Source organism: Cyanistes caeruleus, chromosome 22, assembly GCF_971803275.1.
Source record: "Cyanistes caeruleus chromosome 22, bCyaCae1.hap1.1, whole genome shotgun sequence".
Classification (NCBI taxonomy): Eukaryota; Metazoa; Chordata; class Aves; order Passeriformes; family Paridae; genus Cyanistes; species Cyanistes caeruleus.
The window spans coordinates 3,474,452-3,493,866 of record NC_141722.1 but is presented as its reverse complement, the minus strand read 5'-3'; the positions used below and the strand labels follow the sequence as shown (position 1 = coordinate 3,493,866).

General features: G+C 46.1%; 1 protein-coding gene and 1 long non-coding RNA gene across 13 annotated transcripts in view; both read left to right on the top strand.

The window, feature by feature from the left end:
- Positions 1–19,415, top strand: part of CAMTA1 (calmodulin binding transcription activator 1) — a 236,513-nt gene that overhangs the window by 164,269 nt on the left and 52,829 nt on the right. For all 12 annotated transcript variants that reach the window (XM_086860599.1, XM_086860600.1, XM_086860602.1 and 9 more), the window contains one exon: positions 16,397–16,550. In XM_086860599.1, the coding sequence (XP_086716725.1) occupies positions 16,397–16,550 (154 nt within the window). The remainder of the gene's footprint in view (positions 1–16,396; positions 16,551–19,415) is intronic.
- LOC147649538 (uncharacterized) lies at positions 1,582–7,567 on the top strand. The gene is made up of 3 exons (XR_015278735.1): positions 1,582–1,602; positions 4,710–4,759; positions 5,159–7,567. It is a non-coding gene; the product is annotated as an uncharacterized LOC147649538 (long non-coding RNA).

Here is a 19,415-nt window from a genome sequence, read left to right as displayed (position 1 = left end):
GCAACCATGTTAGGGGGACTGCCAGAAGGGACATCAAAACTTGGACCTTTCTGCATCTGCCTGCACTTCTGGGGCACTTCACAGCTTTTCATCTGTGTCCTGCTACGTGACCTTCTTCCCTCCCGTGCCACAATGCCGTTTTGGCTCTGTGGATGAGTTTCCTTCCTGTCTCAGGTCTAACCTGCTGCCACCCATCATTTCTGCTTTGCTTGAAATTCACCTGTCAGGGCCCATGGCAGCCGTGACGTGGATGTTTGGAGGAGCATCCCTGGTGGGACAGTGTGGATTTGCACTGAAGGGCAGGCACTGTGCTCCCAGCACAGCCTGCCAGTCCTCTCCAATTAGGGTGATGCTTTTCCATGCGAGGCCAGGGCATCCGTGGAGACCTGAGTGAGCTCCCTGCAGCGAGCCGTGCAAAGATAATTCAAGTCAGCAGCTAAAGATTCATCAGCAATGCTGGAATCCTTCCAGTGGTGCTGAGCAGACAGCAGTGCTGGGCCCGTGTGGGGTGGGACACCTGCACTGTCCCATCCTCACTGGCAGGGTGGCAGGGGCCTGCTCTGTGCTGGGGTGTCCTGGGGTGTCCTCCCTCTGCTCTTCATATTCATCCTGTTAACAAATGGCATCCCTCATCATCAAAATATTTTCCACGAGCCCTCTGGTGATCGCATGAGCGGTATCAGAAGTCATTAATTCTGAAATGTGGGCTCCAGGGGACACTTTGGGCAAGTTCAGCTGGCAAATAAACCTTTAAACCTTTCCTTGTCAATGCTTCCCCTGTCAGGCAGGTGCTGAGCTGTCATTCAGCAGCCTCCAGCTCTCCTCAACAAGCAGCTGCAGCATTCCTCCTCTGCATGTCCTGGTGAAGCCAAAAGGGCAGAAGATTCCCTAAGCCCCCTGGTAAAACTCTATTTTCCCCCCCAAGATAAGTATTTCTTCAGAGGACTGTGTCAAAGTAGCTGTCATTTCTATTCTTTTAAACAAAAATCATAACAGCTGATGTGTTAGGCGAGCAGTGGGTTTTGGTTTGTTTGTTTTAAAATTTATTTCTGCTGATGCATTCTCTAGGGTCTTTTTAATGTAATTTGGGATTATTACTGACTTCCAAGTTGTCAAAGGGTTCAAACTGCCTGGTTGAGCCTATTACTCTGAGCAGCAGTTGGAGAAGGGCTTTCCCATCTGATGACTTTTGCTTATCAAGCAGGGAGGCAATACCTAATACTCAGTGAAAAGCCTAAATCTGGCTTATGGAAAGGAAGGAGTTCTTTCTGAAGTGCTTCAGGGCTGAGACACATCTAAATCAAGTTATTGGGCAAGGGGTGGTTCTGTGCCATGGGGCAGGCAGCTTCCTGTGAACACTAACTGCGTGTGATGTCTGAGCCGAATACCCTTCAGAGCTGCTTAACGGCTTCTCTTTTCCATTTTGGTGATATCTTTCTAAATTATACATTAAACTTATCAGGCTGAGTAATGCATCACAGCTTCCCCGTGTCAGACTTAATGTTCCTTACTCAGCTGCAGCTTTGTGTTTGCCTTTCCCTTCCGTTTATCATCAGGCAAAGCCCGGGTCCTCCTCTCCAGGAGATGTTCTGCAGGAGCCAGGTACTGGGGCTGCCCCATCCCAGGGCAAGGCTGGCTCGTGAGAGCACAACCTGCCCCGCTGCAAAAGAGTCCTGGAAAATGCTGAGTCCATTGTGCTGTGCTGTGGGATGTGGGTGCTTTGCTGTAGGTGGGGGTTTGTGTTTGTGAATAAATTAAAATAACACCCAAAGAATCTGAGCGAGCAGCGAGAGCGGTCACAGCGGTGTGGTGGCATTGGAGGTTGTGGGTGACAAGGGACACCGTGGCTACTTGGATTTTAGGTGCTACAGGAAAAACAAGTAATTTGCTACTTTTCCTTGCCAATATGTCTGAAGACAGATAGTATTTGGTTAAGTGCAGCTCTAAAATGGAAACTCAAGCAATTTTCTTTCAGTGGCTTCTCAGATCATTGCACAGCAAGATGCAGCTAAGGAGAAAGGCATGTCTCTTGGTTTTAAGTGCTCTGTGTTAATGCTGGTGTCTTCTGCAAAATTACCAGGCTTTGTTACTGTAATTCTGTGCAAGGAGGAATTGCTAATTTTAGTGGGTTTTTTCCTTGTGTTGTGGGCCCTTTTATATTTCTTCTGTTGGCTGTTAATACCTCACTCCCAGGAGATGGACTGAGTTCCTTCTGTTCCCTTCCTGCCTCTCCCTTGAGCTCCCTCTGTATCAGCCCCCTGTTTGAACCTGGGGTCCTTTGGCCACATCAGGCCCTTCAATGTGCAGATGCTGTGCAGGACTGCTGCTGTTTGAAGCAGTCCTTTTTTATTGTTCCATTTCATTTTATTCTGATGTATATATAAATAATTGGATGCCTTTCATAGGCTGCAACTATACTCCTGGGTCATATATCCACCAGTTTTCTTCTGCTTTTTTTTTTCCCCCCTCTCAGAAGTCAGGAGGCAGCTGTGGGAATCAGTGCTGCTCTTTTAATAAATGCAGTCACTCCAACGCCTGTAGCACCTGAGCGGGTTTTCCTGAACAGCGCAGCTTTTTCTATTTGTAACACGCTTTCACCTTATTATGTTTACATTCTATAGCAAAACAATGTATGTTTTCAGCAGAATTAATCAGTATAATTATATGTTATTTCCAGTGTCAGGTTCAGCCGAAGCACTGATTCAGGGTGGTGATTAGCCCTCTCAGCAGCAATGGGGATGGAGAGCTAATCTGTGCTGAAAATTCTGATTTTGAAAGATGCCGTTTAGACTCTACTTATAAATTGAATATTTCCTCTGAACGCCCCTAACCAATTTGAATAGAAATGTATTTATACCTGATGGCAGTGCACCGTGTTTGTTTCAGATTGCAGCTTTGCTTCTGTTTGCAGAGGCTGCCATGACTCAGATGGAGCCCGAGTTTTTTAACAGGACCTCTGTCCCTTTGCATTTGCCTGAAGTTATACCAAAAGAATTGCAATTGTTTAAATCTGCATAGTCCTCATCTTCTCTGATCCCTTAAAAAAATAAAATAAAATAATAAAGTCCTTGAGTATTCTGTGATTCTGTAATACTGTTTTTGGACAGTGTAGCCAGAGCTCCCACATGAGCTGTCTGTGTGTTTGTGGTGTGTCCCTGCACATTGAAAACTCCTTGACCCCTTATAAAGTTCATGAGGCAGGTTCAAGGTTCATTGCAGAAATGGAAGTGTTGATGATTGATTTTTTTCTATAATTTCAGCCTTTCATAATAGGGAGCATTTTACAGACACAAAGCTCCAAGAGAGCTTTCATTTGCTGTTTCAGTCTTTTAGAAAGTTCGATTATACAGGAATGAAGTTCCCTCATTGCAAAAAAGTTCAGATCAAATAAAACAATTTACTTTGTTGCTAATGATTCCAGACCATTGTAATTTATTGGTAAATAAGTGGCTTCAAAAACACGTGCATTGAGTGAGTACACAGAGGAAATGTTAAAGGTTGTTCTTGGGTATTTGATCTTGATTTGGTCACAGACTCTCCCTGCAAACCTTTCTGTGCAGACTTGCCACACAGCCTGAGGAATTCCAGCTTTTAGAGGAATCTGCAGTTTCTGATAGGTTTTCAGCATTCAGAGAAACACAGATAATGGGGGTGGCATGGGCTGGCACAGCCAGACTGGACAACCAGTGTCAACAAGGTGAGGTGCATCCCTTTATGTGTGTTACAGACCACTGGGTTCATGCTGATGCTCAGCAGAGGTGAGACAATAAACAGCAATTACTGGGCAGTTTTTATATTGGCCACAAATGTATTTTGTGGAATCTTTTGAATGTTCTTTCTAAATAGGTCTTTTTTTAGCAGAATTTAAGTGTGTTAAAAAACAGGAGTCGGTGCTGTTTTTGTCAGGGTCTCACTTATCCTGTGGACAAGTTTGCTGCAGCTTCAATTTGCCTGCTTGGAAAATTGGCTGTCACATGCCAGGGACAGCCAGATCTGTCAAGCTCCACACAGTTTTCCTTTATTAGCTCTATTGGGTTTATTGCTTTTCGTATGCTCTGAGGGATGATGGTTGTTTAGTGACAAGAACCTGAAAAATCATTCAAGTTGACAATGCTTTTTAGATTTCATTTTTTCCTTGTGTCTCTATCTATAAAACAGAATGACTTGAGGACACTGAACATTGTGGGGAGTTTGCTCTATTGCTGGGAACGTGCCTTCAAGCTCTGGCCTCTGCTGTTGTTACCATGCCCTCATCAACTAAACTGCAGTAAATGGGCACTTTATTGTCCTGTTGCAGCTTCTGGTGTGGCAGGGATGGGCTTTGGTTTTCAGCAAACAGGCTCTAATCTCCTTAGGTGTGATGGTTGCTCCAGTAATTTCCAAATTGTGTGTGTAAATTGGGATGAAAGATTTTTGTTTTCCAGGTCCTTGCAGTACTGAGCCAGCTGAAATGTTTCTGACAAAAGCATCAGGAAAAAATCATCCCAAAAAAATTTCCAAAGCATCAGGAAACCTGGAGAAGAGAGCATTCCAGATAGTGGTGATGGAGGATCTCCTCTGGCACGGGTGTTTCTGCCTAAAGAGGGGGATGCTATGTTCCTCAGAGAGTGCTCTCCTAGCACAGAATCAAAAGGAGGCTCTGCAGGGAATCCCTGTGTTCACCCACGCTGGATTTGTTGCCTGTCATCTCATTACACATTCCTTTACAGGTTCTCTAGTGCTCCCTGGTGTGGCAGGCAGACAGCACACACCATGTGAGGTACCTGTTCCTCAGGGGGGCCCAGCAGGACATGGTCTCCCTTGTGCTTTCACATCACAGCATCTCCAGCACCCTGGGATGGGCAGCAGCGTTGTTCCAGTTCCAGGGTTTGGGAATAGCATCATCAGCTGTTGCATGTGTAATGAAACAGAATCCCCTTGGCTGTTCTCTGCTCCATCTCTGGCTGTGAATGCGTAGTGGGGGAAGGATGGTGGGGCTGTAACCACTTCACAGGGGTGGTGGGCACTGCTGGACCTGGCAGACACAGGGGGAGTGTCCAGCCCCGCACAGGGCACCTGCACTTCTGGTGTGTGTCCTCCTGAGAGCAGGGAGGAGTAATGTGGGGAATCCTGGTGACTTGAATTCCTGCTGTAGCTGACGTTTCCTCGCTCTCTGCAGCTGTGGCAGGTGACGGAAATGCCTCTGATGGCTATAGAAATGTTCCTGATGAAGGGGAGAAGGCAGCTGCAGCTCCTGTGTCTGTGCCAAGATGAAAATCTTCATCGTTGAGTGGTTTGCAAAGGCACATCTGCAGTCACCTCAAATCATGCTGCTGCTGAGTGAGCACCAGCTCTCCATTCCAGCAGTATCAGAGAGAAACGATCTGTGGCTGGATGAGTGAAGTCACTCGTCTCTAGCAACAAATAGGAGGCATCTGGGCAGGGTCTCTGACTCAGGAAATCTGTGCTGGTGGAATAAAAGACAGAAAACCTGTGTGGGATATGTACAAATGCTAAAATGTGGGTGGGCACATAAGCCTCTCAGTATTCTGCTCAAAACCAGCCCTACCAGCAGTCCTGTGTGGCACAGCTAACAACAGACCCTCAGATCAGTTCTCATGCTGTCTGATGAAGTTCAGATCTCAGAGGTCCAAGCTGAAGAACAAAACCTGGTCTATTCTTTATATGAAGGCCAGGAAGATAAGGGTCTCCATTCCTCTTCCATGTTCTGTGCAGACATGGAAAAAAAGGAAAAAGCAGTAAATTAGAAAATGCAGAGAGAACTCTTGAGCCTGGATAATGCAGAGTATTGCTGTTTCTGGGGTTTCAAGGACTCTTGTCATAAGCTGCTCGTTCCTCAGCGTTACCTCTCCCTTAGATGCTTCTTCACATGCATCGATGCCTAAGCTCAAAAACCCCTTTGATCTGTGCTTACTTTGCTGAGCATTTACCAACTTAAAAGTGCCCGTGTTAAACTTTAATATTCCCGTGTCTGGCACTGGATGTTCCAACTACTGCTGCTTTTTTGGGATGTCTCAGAAGATACCAGAGTATGTAGCTGGGTCAAGTAGCTGATGGGTGAAATGAGCAATGACTGGCTGTGTGTAATAGTCTGCATCTGTTACTGAAATTCAGAAGCTTTCCTGCCTTTTTGTATTTTGTAAGGTGTACAGTGTCACAGGCGTTGTGTGTTCTTTTTTCTTGCTGATGTGAATGTACATCACAGGCAGCAACACTTAGTGTATAAAATATCTCAGCTTCATAGTCACATTTGGCAAATAGATTTTAAAAAAAAGGGGGAGGGAATTTCTGCATATAATGGCAACTGCATTGCTATTTGTTGTATTCTCCAGAAGGCATTGCCAAAACTTCACTCTTTTTCTACCAAAGCTATTGATAACTCTCATGTGCCACACCTCCAAATACTCACCTGATAAATTTGCTCTCACTGCTTAAAAATCTAATTGGACGAAGTGTCAGCATCTGTCATCGGCTCAGCCTGAGCCCAAGGGCTAAACAAAGCTCACCTTTCTCTGCTTAAATAACACAGCTTTGGAGGTTATCGGGGCACTGTCGTGTGCTGGGAGATTGCCAGGCTGCTCCTTGTGCAGCGAGTTTGAGACTGATGGCTCAGGCTGAAGGGCAGTTTGCTTTGCTGTAGCAACTTCTGCTCATCCCTGATAACATCTCCCTTAGCAGCCAGGTCGCTTGCTCTGACTTGGCAGTTTGAGACAGGATGGGCTCACTGTCCAATTTACCATTCTTTGCTCTTAGTGTGTGAAAGAGAGACCTGATTTGGGGCAAAAAGGAGCCAGGAAGGAATGTGTGCCCCTCCCTTGAGTTCAGAGTTGTGCTGGCACTGACCAGAGCTGTCCACCCTGTGAGTGCTTCTGTGCTTGCTCTGACATGAATGAAACAGAGAAATAAAATCCATTTGTCAGATCTCCCCAAGAGAAACCTGAATGCCTACAAGGCCAGAAAGGAGTCAGAGTGTTCAAAAAGGTCTGATAAGGAGATAATTCCACTCTTTTCAGCATGTCAGAGAAGCCCCTCTGAGCCACACAGCAGCACTGTTGGGGTCACATTTCCTTTTAAGATTCCAAGGCATCCACATGGGAGTCTCAAAGTGCATGTGGAGGAGGCCCAGGGAGCTGGGCTGCCCCAGCCTACAGCAGGAGTGCCGAGATGCTAATCCCTGTTTGTTAATCCCATTGTATGCAGGAGACTTCTGAGTGGTAGTGAAGAAGAAAGAAGGTTGTCTAGTAATCTTCTTTTTGCAGTTCAGAAGAAATTCAAGTCTGATACTCTTTTTTTTGCTTTAGGATTTGATGTTTCCTGTTTAAAGTGCTGCCTCAGTTCCCAGCTGGCTGCTGTGGATCCCCTTCAGGACACCACGGCTAATGAGTCACAGCCAGCAGCTGTAGGGAGAATGGGGGGAGGCAGGACCTTGATATGGCAGTTTGGGGTGTCTCATCTCTTCCACTGGGCACAGCCCCATGTTGTTTAGCTTTTATGCATCTTTTCTTTGGACCCTCCACTTTGTGAACCCTCACATGCAATGCAGAAGTAAAACTGGACTCTAAAAGGAGAACCTTGTATTCCCTGGCACTGGCATTACTCATGTCTGGAAGGGTTATCCAGGCACAACAAAACCTTTAGTGGATAACCTGTGTGCTGTATAGCAGTGTCATAAGGGTTTTGCCATAGGAACAAACGTGTTGCAAGACTATCAAAGGCAACATTATGAAAGTGTTTTGAAGGCTATTGATGTTATTCCTCCGGGAATCGTATTACCAGTCACTGATATCAAAAGTAACAAATTTAAAGAAGCTATAAATGATAGAGCCCTCAGAGCAAGAGCAAAGAATAGAAATAAAAAGGGCTTGTTGGCTTACCACATAGTGTATAGGCTGGAACATGAAATAGCATTTATCTGCTGTTCCTTCAGGCAGGCATCAGGTTGACACGTGCCTCCTCTCCAGGCACCTGGAGCCCCATGCCCCTGCACCGTGTCTGTGCAGGAGTAGGGAAGGGTCAGGGCTGGTGAGCACTGTGAGCACAGCTCACATCCCCTGCGATGCTGCTGGAGCTGCTGTCACCTTCCAGCACTGCAGAGAGCTCCCTTCCTGCTGGGCAAGGTGGGATGTGTGGGGCTGGCAGTCTGTGGTACCCTGTGAAGTGCTGAGCTGCTGCTCTGCACCCTCATGCACATGGGCCAGCTCTTGGACACATCCTTAGTCCATCGTGCCGCTGCTGTGGGGAGTGTACATGGGCTGTGAGGAGCAATCCTCTTCCAAATCATTTTAAATCATTTTTATATGTACAAAAGTAGCTTAGAGCTTGGTGAAGCTTTAGGAGCAGTGCTGAAGGACAACATGTCTCTGTAGGGAAAGCTTATCACGAGCTCTCAGTACATTCTCCTGGGCTTTTCTTGTTTGGTATTTGGAAATGTCAGCTTTCTATTACTTGGTCCACTTACAACAATACCAATTAAAAAAGTAAGAAGTGATGCATCTGCAGGTGCCCGTAGAACTGCTCTTAATTCACAGAAATGCATTAATATTTAACAGATAACAGTGTTATTGAGGCAAACTAGGCCATCAGCTTGAGAGAAAAACTTGCACCATCTTCATTCCAACTAGAATTGGAAGCAGCACATTCTGTTGATAGAAACTTTGAAAGCACTTGGTGAATGTCAGTGGAGCTTTGAAATTAAAATTTCTTCTTATTTCAGACCAACTATTATTGTATCTCTGGCTTGGGTGAGCTGGGAAAGGGCAGAAGCCACTTGGGGCATGATTTATAATGCTGGCATTTCTGGCCGGTGATGGGGATGGAAGTGTTCTGAGCTGAGCAGTGCCTGAGCTCGTTTGAAATGCAATGACAGAATTCCCATGTAAAGGTTGCAATAAAAACAGAAAGAGGGAGAAGAGATTCTGTACTTCAGAATGAAAAAAAAATAAAGAGTCCTCACAAATGTCAGCTGAGGGATCTCTGGCTCACACTTGTGGGGAAAAATAGTCCAAATGCAGTAGCAAATCTTTACAGAGCAGCAGCCTGCAAAGAGAGCAGCACTGTTACAGCATATGCAGTACCTCAGTATTTACATTTGTGTCTGTGATTTGTTGGGACTTTGCCCATGTGTGCACGGGCAGCATAACATGATTTCAAAGTATTCCTGCAGCTGCAGGGCAGAACTCTGCACCACATCTGCAGTTTTGGTGGCTGGGAGGTTCCTCACTGGTGCTTTATGGCAATCAAGCCTTTGCTTTGTGTTACCCTATAAAGAGCCATGTTTTGCTGTTAAATCAGCTAGTCCTGATGTACAAATTAGGCTGTAACAGTTAGCTAATTTCTTGAGATGTTTTGAAAATGAAAAGCACAGTTCAGGTGTAGGACACTGAAATATGTGGTTTGATGTTCTCCTCTGCACCACTTCTCTTGCAGAAGAAATTCCACTATTCTGGAAATGGTTGCGATGCACAGGTTTTACACAGGAAAACAGAGGCATTGTGCAAAGTAAGTCTTCAAAGGTAGAGAGCTGGAGTAGAAGAGTATACTCAGTATAGCAAGAGATGTGTGCACTATAATAAGCCTCATTTGTCAGGAACAGTATCTCAGAGGAGTTCAAACCCAAAGAAACCTTTGCTTTGCCCTCAGCGCTATTGTTTGAAAATCCTCAAGGCTTTTGCAGAATGAATTGTAAAACTGCAGAGAGCAAGTGACAGGGAGGAGGAGGAGATGCCTCGGTGATTTCCATGGCAAATCTGTCTCCCTGTAGAGGCAGTCAGTGCTGCATGCAGCAGCTGGGTTAAAGGCAGCTGTTGCTGCTGGTTCACACTTTTCCTGAGCAGAGGTGGTAAGGAGTATCTCTGAGCAAGCTGAAGTAGGGCAGGTTGCGTTCTCTAAGTTTTCTCTGCATGCTTGAATCGTGGATGTGTTTTTATACAAGCAGTGGCATAGCTGTAGAAGGCCATTGAGTCAGACAGCTGCCCTGGCACTTCCTCTGACCGACGGCTCAAAGCTATGAAAGTCTCAGGCTGGTCTTTCAAGAATCCAGACAGACAGTAAAAACCATGGCTTTGAAAAAAGAGCTTTGCTCTGCGGGTGGCAGCCTGGAGCCCACCGTGGTTCTCAGAGAAAATCCTTTGCAGATGTGGGTGGGAGCCAGGCTGTGCTGCGGGATGCGCTGCTGTTGATGCCCTGCATGCTGGGCAGTACCAACACCACAGGTGCTCAGGTGCCACAGACTCAGGTGTCCTCAGACCTTCCCATGAATCCATTTTCATGGTCCCTGGGGCAGTAAGCAGGATAGGAGACTTCCCTGCTGCATCTCCACCCCTGGGACCTCTGTGTCAGCACCAAAGCTCCCAGCGTGTTCCTAGATAAACAAACGCGGTCCCAGCTCATGGCAGAATTATCTTGTCCCTGTCAGCTGCCTGTGTAAGTTAAAGCTTCCAGCTGGGAGAGGTGACACAGATGAAAAGAAATTTCAATTGTCCGGAAGAATAATACCTGTGTGAGAAAGAGAAGTGCCTTTTGTTTTATTTTGCTGCATGTTTCTGGTTGTGTAACATCATCTTCCTGTTAGACCTTTTACTAGCGCTAGAGGTATTGCTGTGAAAGATAAAAAACATCTCCGAAATCAATTTCTTTTGGAACTTTGGAGGCCAGGAATTACTGCATGTTATTTCTCTGTGTCTTTCAAAGTGCACATTGAGTAAACATGATCCTCAGGAGTATTTAGAGGCAGCTCCTTCTATATAAAATATCTTCAAATGTATCACATTTGATGAGGTATTAGTGAGTGTTTGGTATTTGTTCTATATTAAGACTCTCTTACTTTGCTGCTCACGCTATTTAAATGCTGTCTGCTCTGTGTGCTGTGTCCTTATCAAGGTATTAAAGAGGAACTGGGGAACACATTATAAAGTATACAGCCAGATGAAATCTTGATTCTCTTTAAAACAATTGCAGGGAATCTCATAATCTCAAAATAATTTTTTGCTTTCCAAGTCTTTCAAAATTTGCAGTACATGGAACTCTATCATCCTGTAGCCAGTCTTCTGTCTCAAAAATTCTTGAACTTAAACAAAAATCTCAAAAGAATTTGGACTGGGAAACTGGGAAAATGACTGTGTTGGAGTTGTAGGCTGGCTGACCTTTTGAGACAAGCATTGCATCCATAGGGTATAAATCTTGAGACCCCAGCCATGGCTGGGATATGGGCATGGTGGTGATGGCCACCACCCCAGAGGGGACCCAAAGCTCCTGCACCCAGGCAAGGACAGTGACAACTGCACGAGTTCCTGAGTGAGTGAGTGAGTGTCCAGATGCTGATTTAACTGCAGTTAAAGCCACACATGCACTAATGTCTCTCTGCCCAGCTGACTCCAAGCATCTTCTCTTCCTGAGGAAGCTATTGAAGGGCCAGAAGTTCCAGGAGCTCTTTTCTCAGCTGGAGCCATAGTGGACAAGGTTAATTCAAGGTGCTGTGCTTCCTAAAAAGGATTTTCCAGCAGAAGGAGTCCTGCTCTGCAGCACAATTGCTTTTGTGTCTGGCTCTGGGGTCCCACTCTCTTCCCCCTGCTCCAGTGCTTCAGCTCGGGTGCCAGGGCTGTGCTATGTCTCTGGTAATTGTCTCGTTCTCCCTAATTAAACATGCCCAGCTCTAGATAAATTAAGGCAGTAGGTTGTGTGCTCAAAGGCAGTGGATTTTTTTTTGTTTTCACAGTTAGTGTGGAAGATTAATATATTCTAAGGCATCAGCCACCAGGTTGCCTTCCATAGCATGACCTCAATTAGAAATTAGTTCAAGGATAAAGAAATTGCTGGGATTCAAACCAATAATCTTGCCCAAAGCTAGCATTTGGTCTCTGAAAAAAAACCCATTACTTCAGTGTCTGTGTTATGTATTTGTGCCTTTTTCTTCAGGTATCTCAGACTCTGCTCTCAAACCTTGGAAAATTCAGAGGAAACCATCCAGAAAGACACTGCTATAAATAGTAGAAGATTCTATCATCCATGTGTCTGGGAATAGTTTCATTCACTGGTTAGATTTTTAGATAACATGCAGATGATACACAGGCACTCCCAGTACCTGTCCCTGAGTTACCTGTGGGTACTGAAGCATCATGTAATGGCAGCCCCTCAAAACCACAAAAACCTCTTTGTATTATCTTTTTATGGGACCTTCTTTTATTATCTGTTTTGGGGGGTGATAATCTGTCAGATACCCTGTCACCCCACAGCAGTAGATGTGAATTATCTTCCCAGAAAGCTGAGATTTCCTTTTCAGCCTTTTGGATTGTTTGAGAAATTCAAAGTAAACCCCATGAATGAATAGCTGCCAAAAAAGTAAAAGCCTGTTATAATTTTGGGGGTGAAGAGGGAGAGATGGGGCACAGGAGCATGACATCCCACTGTCATGCTCCACTCCTACCCTTGTGCTTTGTGGTGCAGCTGTTAGAGCTGGAACAGGCTGCTTTCACCACCTGTAGGGCTTCACAGGTTTGACACAACAGAACTGGCACAGGTGTCCAGAGCCAGCCGGGGCAAGTGGCTGCATTTGGGGGTAATTCCTTGGCTGAGATTAAATTCACTGGTACTCATCACCCCTGAGGATGATTTACTTCCTATCATCCTTCCAGCAGGGAGTAAAAATGCAAAACTTTCAGCCCAGAGGTATTTTTCCAAAGAAAATTATCTTCAGCTGTGGTCATCGGTGATTTGGGAGCCCCTGCCAGTCAGATTTTGCCTTGAGCTGATTGCCTTGGCTGAACAACTGAAGAGCAGCTGGAAGCTGGCCAGAAATGGCTTTTGATTTTACTTTTAAAAGAAAAAGAAATAGAAGAAGATAACCAAACCAGCATGCTTTGGTAAGGCAGAGGGTTTTTGTGATTAGTCTCCCTGAGAAGAGAGACTTCTCCTCAGAGGGGACTGACTCTGGAAAGTGAAGAAGCAAAAGGTGAAATGAGAGTTTCCCCTGTGCCACTGTGGAGCTCTGGAGGAACTGACCATTCCTTCACCCCAGCACTGGGCAGCCTTTCACTGGCTGCCCACGCCCCCTCACCTGCCAGAACTGTTCCAGTTTGGTGTTTCTGCTCCTGTGAAAAATCCCCACATGGACTGGTGAACAAACACTCCCTGTTTTAGTCAGGTAATTTCCATGGTGTGTGGTTGTGGCAGAGGAGGCTGCCAGGCTACTCCAGCCACTGGGATGGAGGGCTGCAGCACCATTACCTGCCATTATCACTTTCTGGATAATGGGTACACTTTCACCATCACATAGTTTTTCTCCTTCATTTTTCATGAGAACCTGCATTAGATTAATGGTTAAACCATGGAAGAAATGTAACACCACGCCAGTCTGATTTATTGACCACTTCGTGCTGATGAAGCTTCCAACAAGAGTCAGACAGATGGTGCAGTTGCATTTTTCTTCATCAAAACCAGCAGCTTTTTGTGTTTAACCACTTGTTGCAGCATCTCCTGCTTCCCCCTCAGCAGCAGTGGAGGAAGTTCCTCTGCCACACTGAGGCAGGAGAAGCCAAGGAGACTTGTCCAGGTCAGGGACAGATGGCAGTGCCTTCAACTCGGGTGTGGGGGAAGCAGAGCAACTGCTGAGGCTCCAGGCACTGGAATGAAGGGAGGATTTCCAGCAGGAATGTTTCCAGAGCCATCTGCAGCCCAGTGCAGGGCTCCTCTTGTTCCCCCCTGCCACCCCAGTGAATGGCTTCTGCCCTGGCACGTCCACTGTCCTGACACCTTTCCTACATGGAAGTTACATTTGTATTTTTTCTTTCAGTCTTTTTCACATCTCTCTTGCTCTCCTGGTAGGTCAGCACAAAGAGTGATTAGCTGCTAATTATGAGTTTTCCAAAACATATGTATTCTCTTCATTTGTGTCAAAACATTTCAGTTCACCAAGTAGATTTGCATTCATGAGATTTGTCAATCTGAATTCAACTTTTAGATGTAGGCATAAAGAACAAACCTGTTTGGTTTGTGTTTATTTTATATGCTTTTATATATAAAAGGTACAAATTCCAGTGCCAGTCCACTGCTGAGGTCCACTTGCTTGTGGCTGCACCAAAGCCAGGAAGCTGCATAATCCTGACCTGCTTGGTGACAAATCAGCACTGTCAGGCTTTGAAAAGCTCAGCTTACCTGAGAGGAAGGCAGAAGCACCTGCAGAGCTGCCACATCACCCAGTGCTATGTCCTTGCTCCCTTCCTTGAAACTTCCCTGGGAGCAAGAGGTGTATTTACATTTAATCTCTGAAGAATATTACCTTTTATTTCTTAATCATCTAGATCACTAATTATGTTAAATTAGCTGATGGGGACTATTTGGGTGTATGGGTAATTATTTTTACTATCTGAACCTCTTTGAATTATGCACAAGAACTGTGATGTTTCAGAGCTCCCCTTTGTAGAATGAGAGGTGATGGTTTTGTGTCCTCTGGCAGTCTCTGTCTGGGGCAGATGTGCCCTGTGAAAAGGAAGGTTTTGACAAAAACACCTCACAATTAAACACAAAAGGTGCAGTTGTTTGTTCCAGAAGAATCTTGGGAGCAGAAGAGCCAACAGTTTTCTTTGCTTTAGCACTTCCCAAAACTGCTCTGAGATAAATAATTAGCTGCTCCTTACAAGGTTTCTTTGCCTCTTTCCTGTGCAGTACAACTCTTAGCACAGGCTGCAAGAATTGGATACTGCTTTCTCACAGAGTCTTCACTGACAATCCCCTGCTTGCAGTTCTATCCATAGAGGAGGGAAAATGCAAGTTCCTGCTTGTATATTTTCCTAACCTAAAAGAGTTTCTCCTCCAGGGGGATGTATCTGGTTACTGAGGGGATGCTCTGCAGGGCTCCTCTGTTTTTCATGTTGGTGTACATGGTCACCCTAACCCTAACCCACTGCCAGCACCTTCTTAGCCAGCCTGGAGGAGCTGCAGACATGACCAGCCCCCCTGATCTTGGGGATGTGCAGGATGCTCCCTGTGTGCAGGGTGCTCGAGAGGGTCATGGTCACCCTGCACCCAGCAGTGCTGAGTCCACCCTGCCCCTGCCCCAGGCTGCTCAAGGTGCAGCTCCCAGTGCTGGGCTTCAGTGCTGGCCTTTGCCCATCAGGAGTTCCCTCCTTGGTGAAGGTGTCTGTGTCCTGCTCCAGCTCCCCTGGTTTCATAGGCAAGTGCTCCCATCAGCACAGCCTGTGCAAGCGGATGATGGGTTGTGTTCCCGCTCCCCCTCGGAACAGGTCTCTAACAGCATTAATGAAACATTAGAGTTTTAATTACACCATTATCCTATTTATTTTTATAAATAATTCCAAAGCAGTCATTAAAGTTTGCGAACTTAGGAGTAAATGACTTAAGGGAAAGAAATCATCTCCTCAATCTTGTTATTATCTATTGAACAATCTCCCTGGGACGCTGTTGGGGAACTGGCGGAGTTGTTGCTGCTGCTGTTGTTAAGATGATTCATTTACTCTCAGGGTGGCAACACAAAGCTCAGCTCCTGCTCCAGGTGTCAGTGGGACGGCACCACACTGCATCAGAGCAGGGTCCTACAGGAAGGGAGAGGGGAGTGGGATCAGCTGTGGGATCAGCTGTGGGATCCAGCTGTGGGATCCAGCTGTGGGATCAGCTGTGGGATCAGCTGTGGGATCAGCTGTGGGGTCAGCTGTGGGATCAGCTGTGGGGTCAGCTGTGGGATAAGCCATGGGATCAGTTGTGGGATCAGCTGTGGGGTCAGCTGTGGGATCAGCCTGCAGGAGCCAGCACCTCTGTCCTCCTGCAGCTGTCCTGCCAAGGGCTTTTCCAGTCCCAACCTTCTCCTGTTTGCAAATATCTTCAAAAGACAAGGAATTACAGGCTTGTCTGTAAAGAGCCCATGTTTGGGGTCATATTGTCTTGGCTCTTCCCTCCTGCTTTCTGCCATTGTATGGAGAGTGTGGCTGTTCCTGACGTTCTCAGGATGTATATGATGTATGTATATATATGATGTTCTTTTTCTGTATATTCAAAAAAGACTGACGTGGACCAGAACTGATGGAAGCATTGTCTCAAACAAACAAAAGGTCCCTTAAACCAAAGCATATCACCTGGTGTTGGTTGTCAGTGGTGTTCACTGGATTATTGCAAATATTTGGTGTTGTAAGGGTTGGAAAAGAGGTTCACACTGAGCATACCAGTGGAGCAGGGGAGTTGCAAGCAGAGAGCCTCAGGCTGGGGGATGCCATGAGCAAACTGTCAGGTGCCGTCTTTTGCCACCTCTTTTAAAGAGCAGCTCTTATCTTGGGGAAATGCGGTACAACCTGGGGTCTGATCATGATGCTTGCTGTCACAGTTTTAATTAGGAAGTTAAATGCAGAGTGCTGGCCACAGCAACATAACTCTTGCTCTGCTGTCCCTGCAGAACCCAGACATTGTGTTGGTGCACTACCTGAACGTCCCGGCCATCGAGGACTGCGGGAAACCATGCGGCCCCATCCTGTGCTCAATAAACACCGACAAGAAGGAATGGGCAAAGTGGACAAAAGAGGAACTCATCGGGCAGCTCAAACCGATGTGTGAGTATCTGGTTTTGCCTCTTAGCTGTATATTAGAGTCCAGTGTCTCTCACAGCCAGTAACTATCCTGTGAAGGAGTCATTTGTCCATCCAATTCAGCTTGCAGCTGCACACACTTTCTTTCCAATATGAAACACTTCTGGGATGCATGGTATGACAGCTGCCCAGACTGTCCCCAGACAGGTCTTCTCTGCACACTGGGGAAGAATTGTGCCTATGTTCTCACATGTTCTAGGGCTGTTTTTAGGCACCTGCTCACTTGCAAGGAGCTTGTGCAGTACTGGCAGGTGGATTCCCCCAAGGGCATCCATGTTTGGGTGGGTATTGTCAGGTCACAGTGGGTTGCTGTAGCTTACAGGTGGCCCCATGGAACTGAGTGGTTTGAGCTGAGCATCATTTCCTACAGTTTTGAACTGTGCAGCCTGAAGGGAAGGCTGCTTAGGTGTGCAGAGTGGTGGGGAAGCTTGCCCTCAGACAGGCAGTTCTTTGAACCCCTCTGCATCTGCCTGGGTGTATAATATTTTCCTTTGCGTCACAGTTATATTGTATGTTTTCCCTGAAGAGCACATTCCAGTGTGCACACAAACCTCTTTTTGCAATGAAAGAAAAATTAGACATAAAGTGGGTCTATAACCAAGAGAAAATTAACTGCAAAAGCCACAATACCAAATGTGAGTTAACAAATACCAGGTCTGCTTCTGTCCCTGCCCCCTGCCCTGCCTGGATGCTGGTGTCATGCCCAGCCTCCTGTAATTGGAGGTCTCAGCCACGGAGTGCATCCTGATGTGCCTCTGCCATCCATGAAAGATCAGCCTCGTGCTGACTGCAGTGTTGGTAATCTGAGTTTGCAGTCCTTTGTTGCATTCTGAACTTTGCAGGCCCATGTATTCCTTTTCCACACAAAGCTGGAGGGCAGAGGAGGATAGAGAAAATGACACATTTGCCCCTGGGGCTGGTAAATTTAGACAGAAATCCAGAATGTTGGTGTAGCTGAGACTGGACAAGTACCTTAACATTAAACAGGAAATGAAACAGCAGCCTGTTAAAAAATCTGCAGTGCATCAAGAAAATTATGTGAAAACTACAACGAACTCGCCGTAAATTTAATAACACTTGGCTCTTTTATGTCTCAGGAGGGAAGAGTGAAATTCTGCGCAATTATTCAGAGTATATATGCATGTACACGTCTCTGTTTATGGGTACATATCCTGGGAAACACATCCTTAGAAATGTAGCTACAATAAAAGCTTTGGATTCTGATCAGACCTAGAAAACAAAGAGGACACGGATAACCGTGTTCAGGGAACACAGAGGGGCACTGCTCGCCAAGAAGCCATCAGATTTGGTTCCTGTATAGGGTGTGCCATGAAATTCTGGAGCCAAGCACATTAGTTTCATCACATTTTTGCATTAATCACATTCTTTCACAGACTTCACAGTTTGATTGCCTGATGTTTCCAAATTTCTCTGCCCTAAAGCAGATTTGTCAATGGCTTAATCAAAGCGTTGTGCATGGTGTCACTGGTACAGTGACAGTCTCGCCCTTTTACCTGTTCTGTGTTGGGGTTTGTTGTGTTTTATTCCTCTGGACTTTGAAGCTGTGTGGGGGTTTTGTTGATTATTTTGTTTTCTTGGTTGCTGTTTTCCATTAGAATTTCTTAATTAAGACAAGTTAGTGATGATTACAGCCAAGGTGTGTGTGGGAGTCCAAGCCCTCTGTACCTGCAGGTGGGTTCCCATTTCAGACCACTGCTGTCCCTCAGGATTAAGGGAGAGGAGCTGATAGTTCTGCCTTTGGGGAAAATGCTTCCTCCTGGTCAGAGGTTGGTGGCAGCATCCAGCTCTTGACTCACTGACAAGTGCTGTTTGTTTAAGTCCTACTCAGCCTGGGCTGTGTTAAAGCTGTTGACCTCTGTCAGGTATTAAAGCTTTTTTATCAGAATGGAGGGTAGCAGACAGTCGGTGGTGTGGCAGCCAGTGGTGTGGGAGCATGTTCTCTTGGCCATGTGTGCCTGGAGAACTAAAAGCAATGTGGCAGATGGCTGGCAGGGTGAGTGGCATCGGTCCTGGTGTCCAAGCCAGACAAATGCATCAAACTGTTTTTCCTGAAATGCAGAAAGACCCTGGCTGGGATGATCAGGGAGTTTGTTTACATTTCTTGCATCCATAATTCGCTCAACTCCCTTTTCCTTCCCTGCTGCATCATCCCAAAGTCAGTCCAGGCTCCAGCAAGTCTTCAGCAGCATCAGCATCAGGGAGAGGCACCAGATCCTGGTGCCAGCCTTGTCACCCCCGTGAGCAGAGCGGGGCACTGAAGTCTGGGTAGTGAGAGGTGGCTTCTGCCCTGTTGCTGAAGGAGCCCTCTGAACTCAGAGAGAGCTTCCTGGCTTGCTGCAGGGGTGATGTTTGCTCATTCTGTGACTGTGCACTGGTGGTTATGGATTAAAAAACCACCTTTTTGGAGTGGCCATAGAGCTCTGAGAGCTTTGTGGAAACAGCATTAACTTGTTCTAACATAGCTGGTGTGTGAACTAATTAAGAGACTGAAATGAACCCATCTGAAAATCCATTAAAGGTAAATGCTGCAGATGCTCTAAGGATTTGAGATTTTCTCAACACCTCCAGCTGAGTTGAGACTGTAAATAATTAATTAATCAGCCTGACTTCAGCTTTCATGGCTTTGGATTTTTGCTTTTGTTCTGATCTTTTTGTCACCTGCCTTCACACTGGAATGTCCATGACCTCCTGATTGCCTTCTCTGGACCATCACCGTTGGCTTGTCAAACTTAATTCAATAGTCCTCAAGACTGAAGCATGTGAGCCTGGAAGGCCTCATACACATTCCTGACCTCCCACAGGATGATT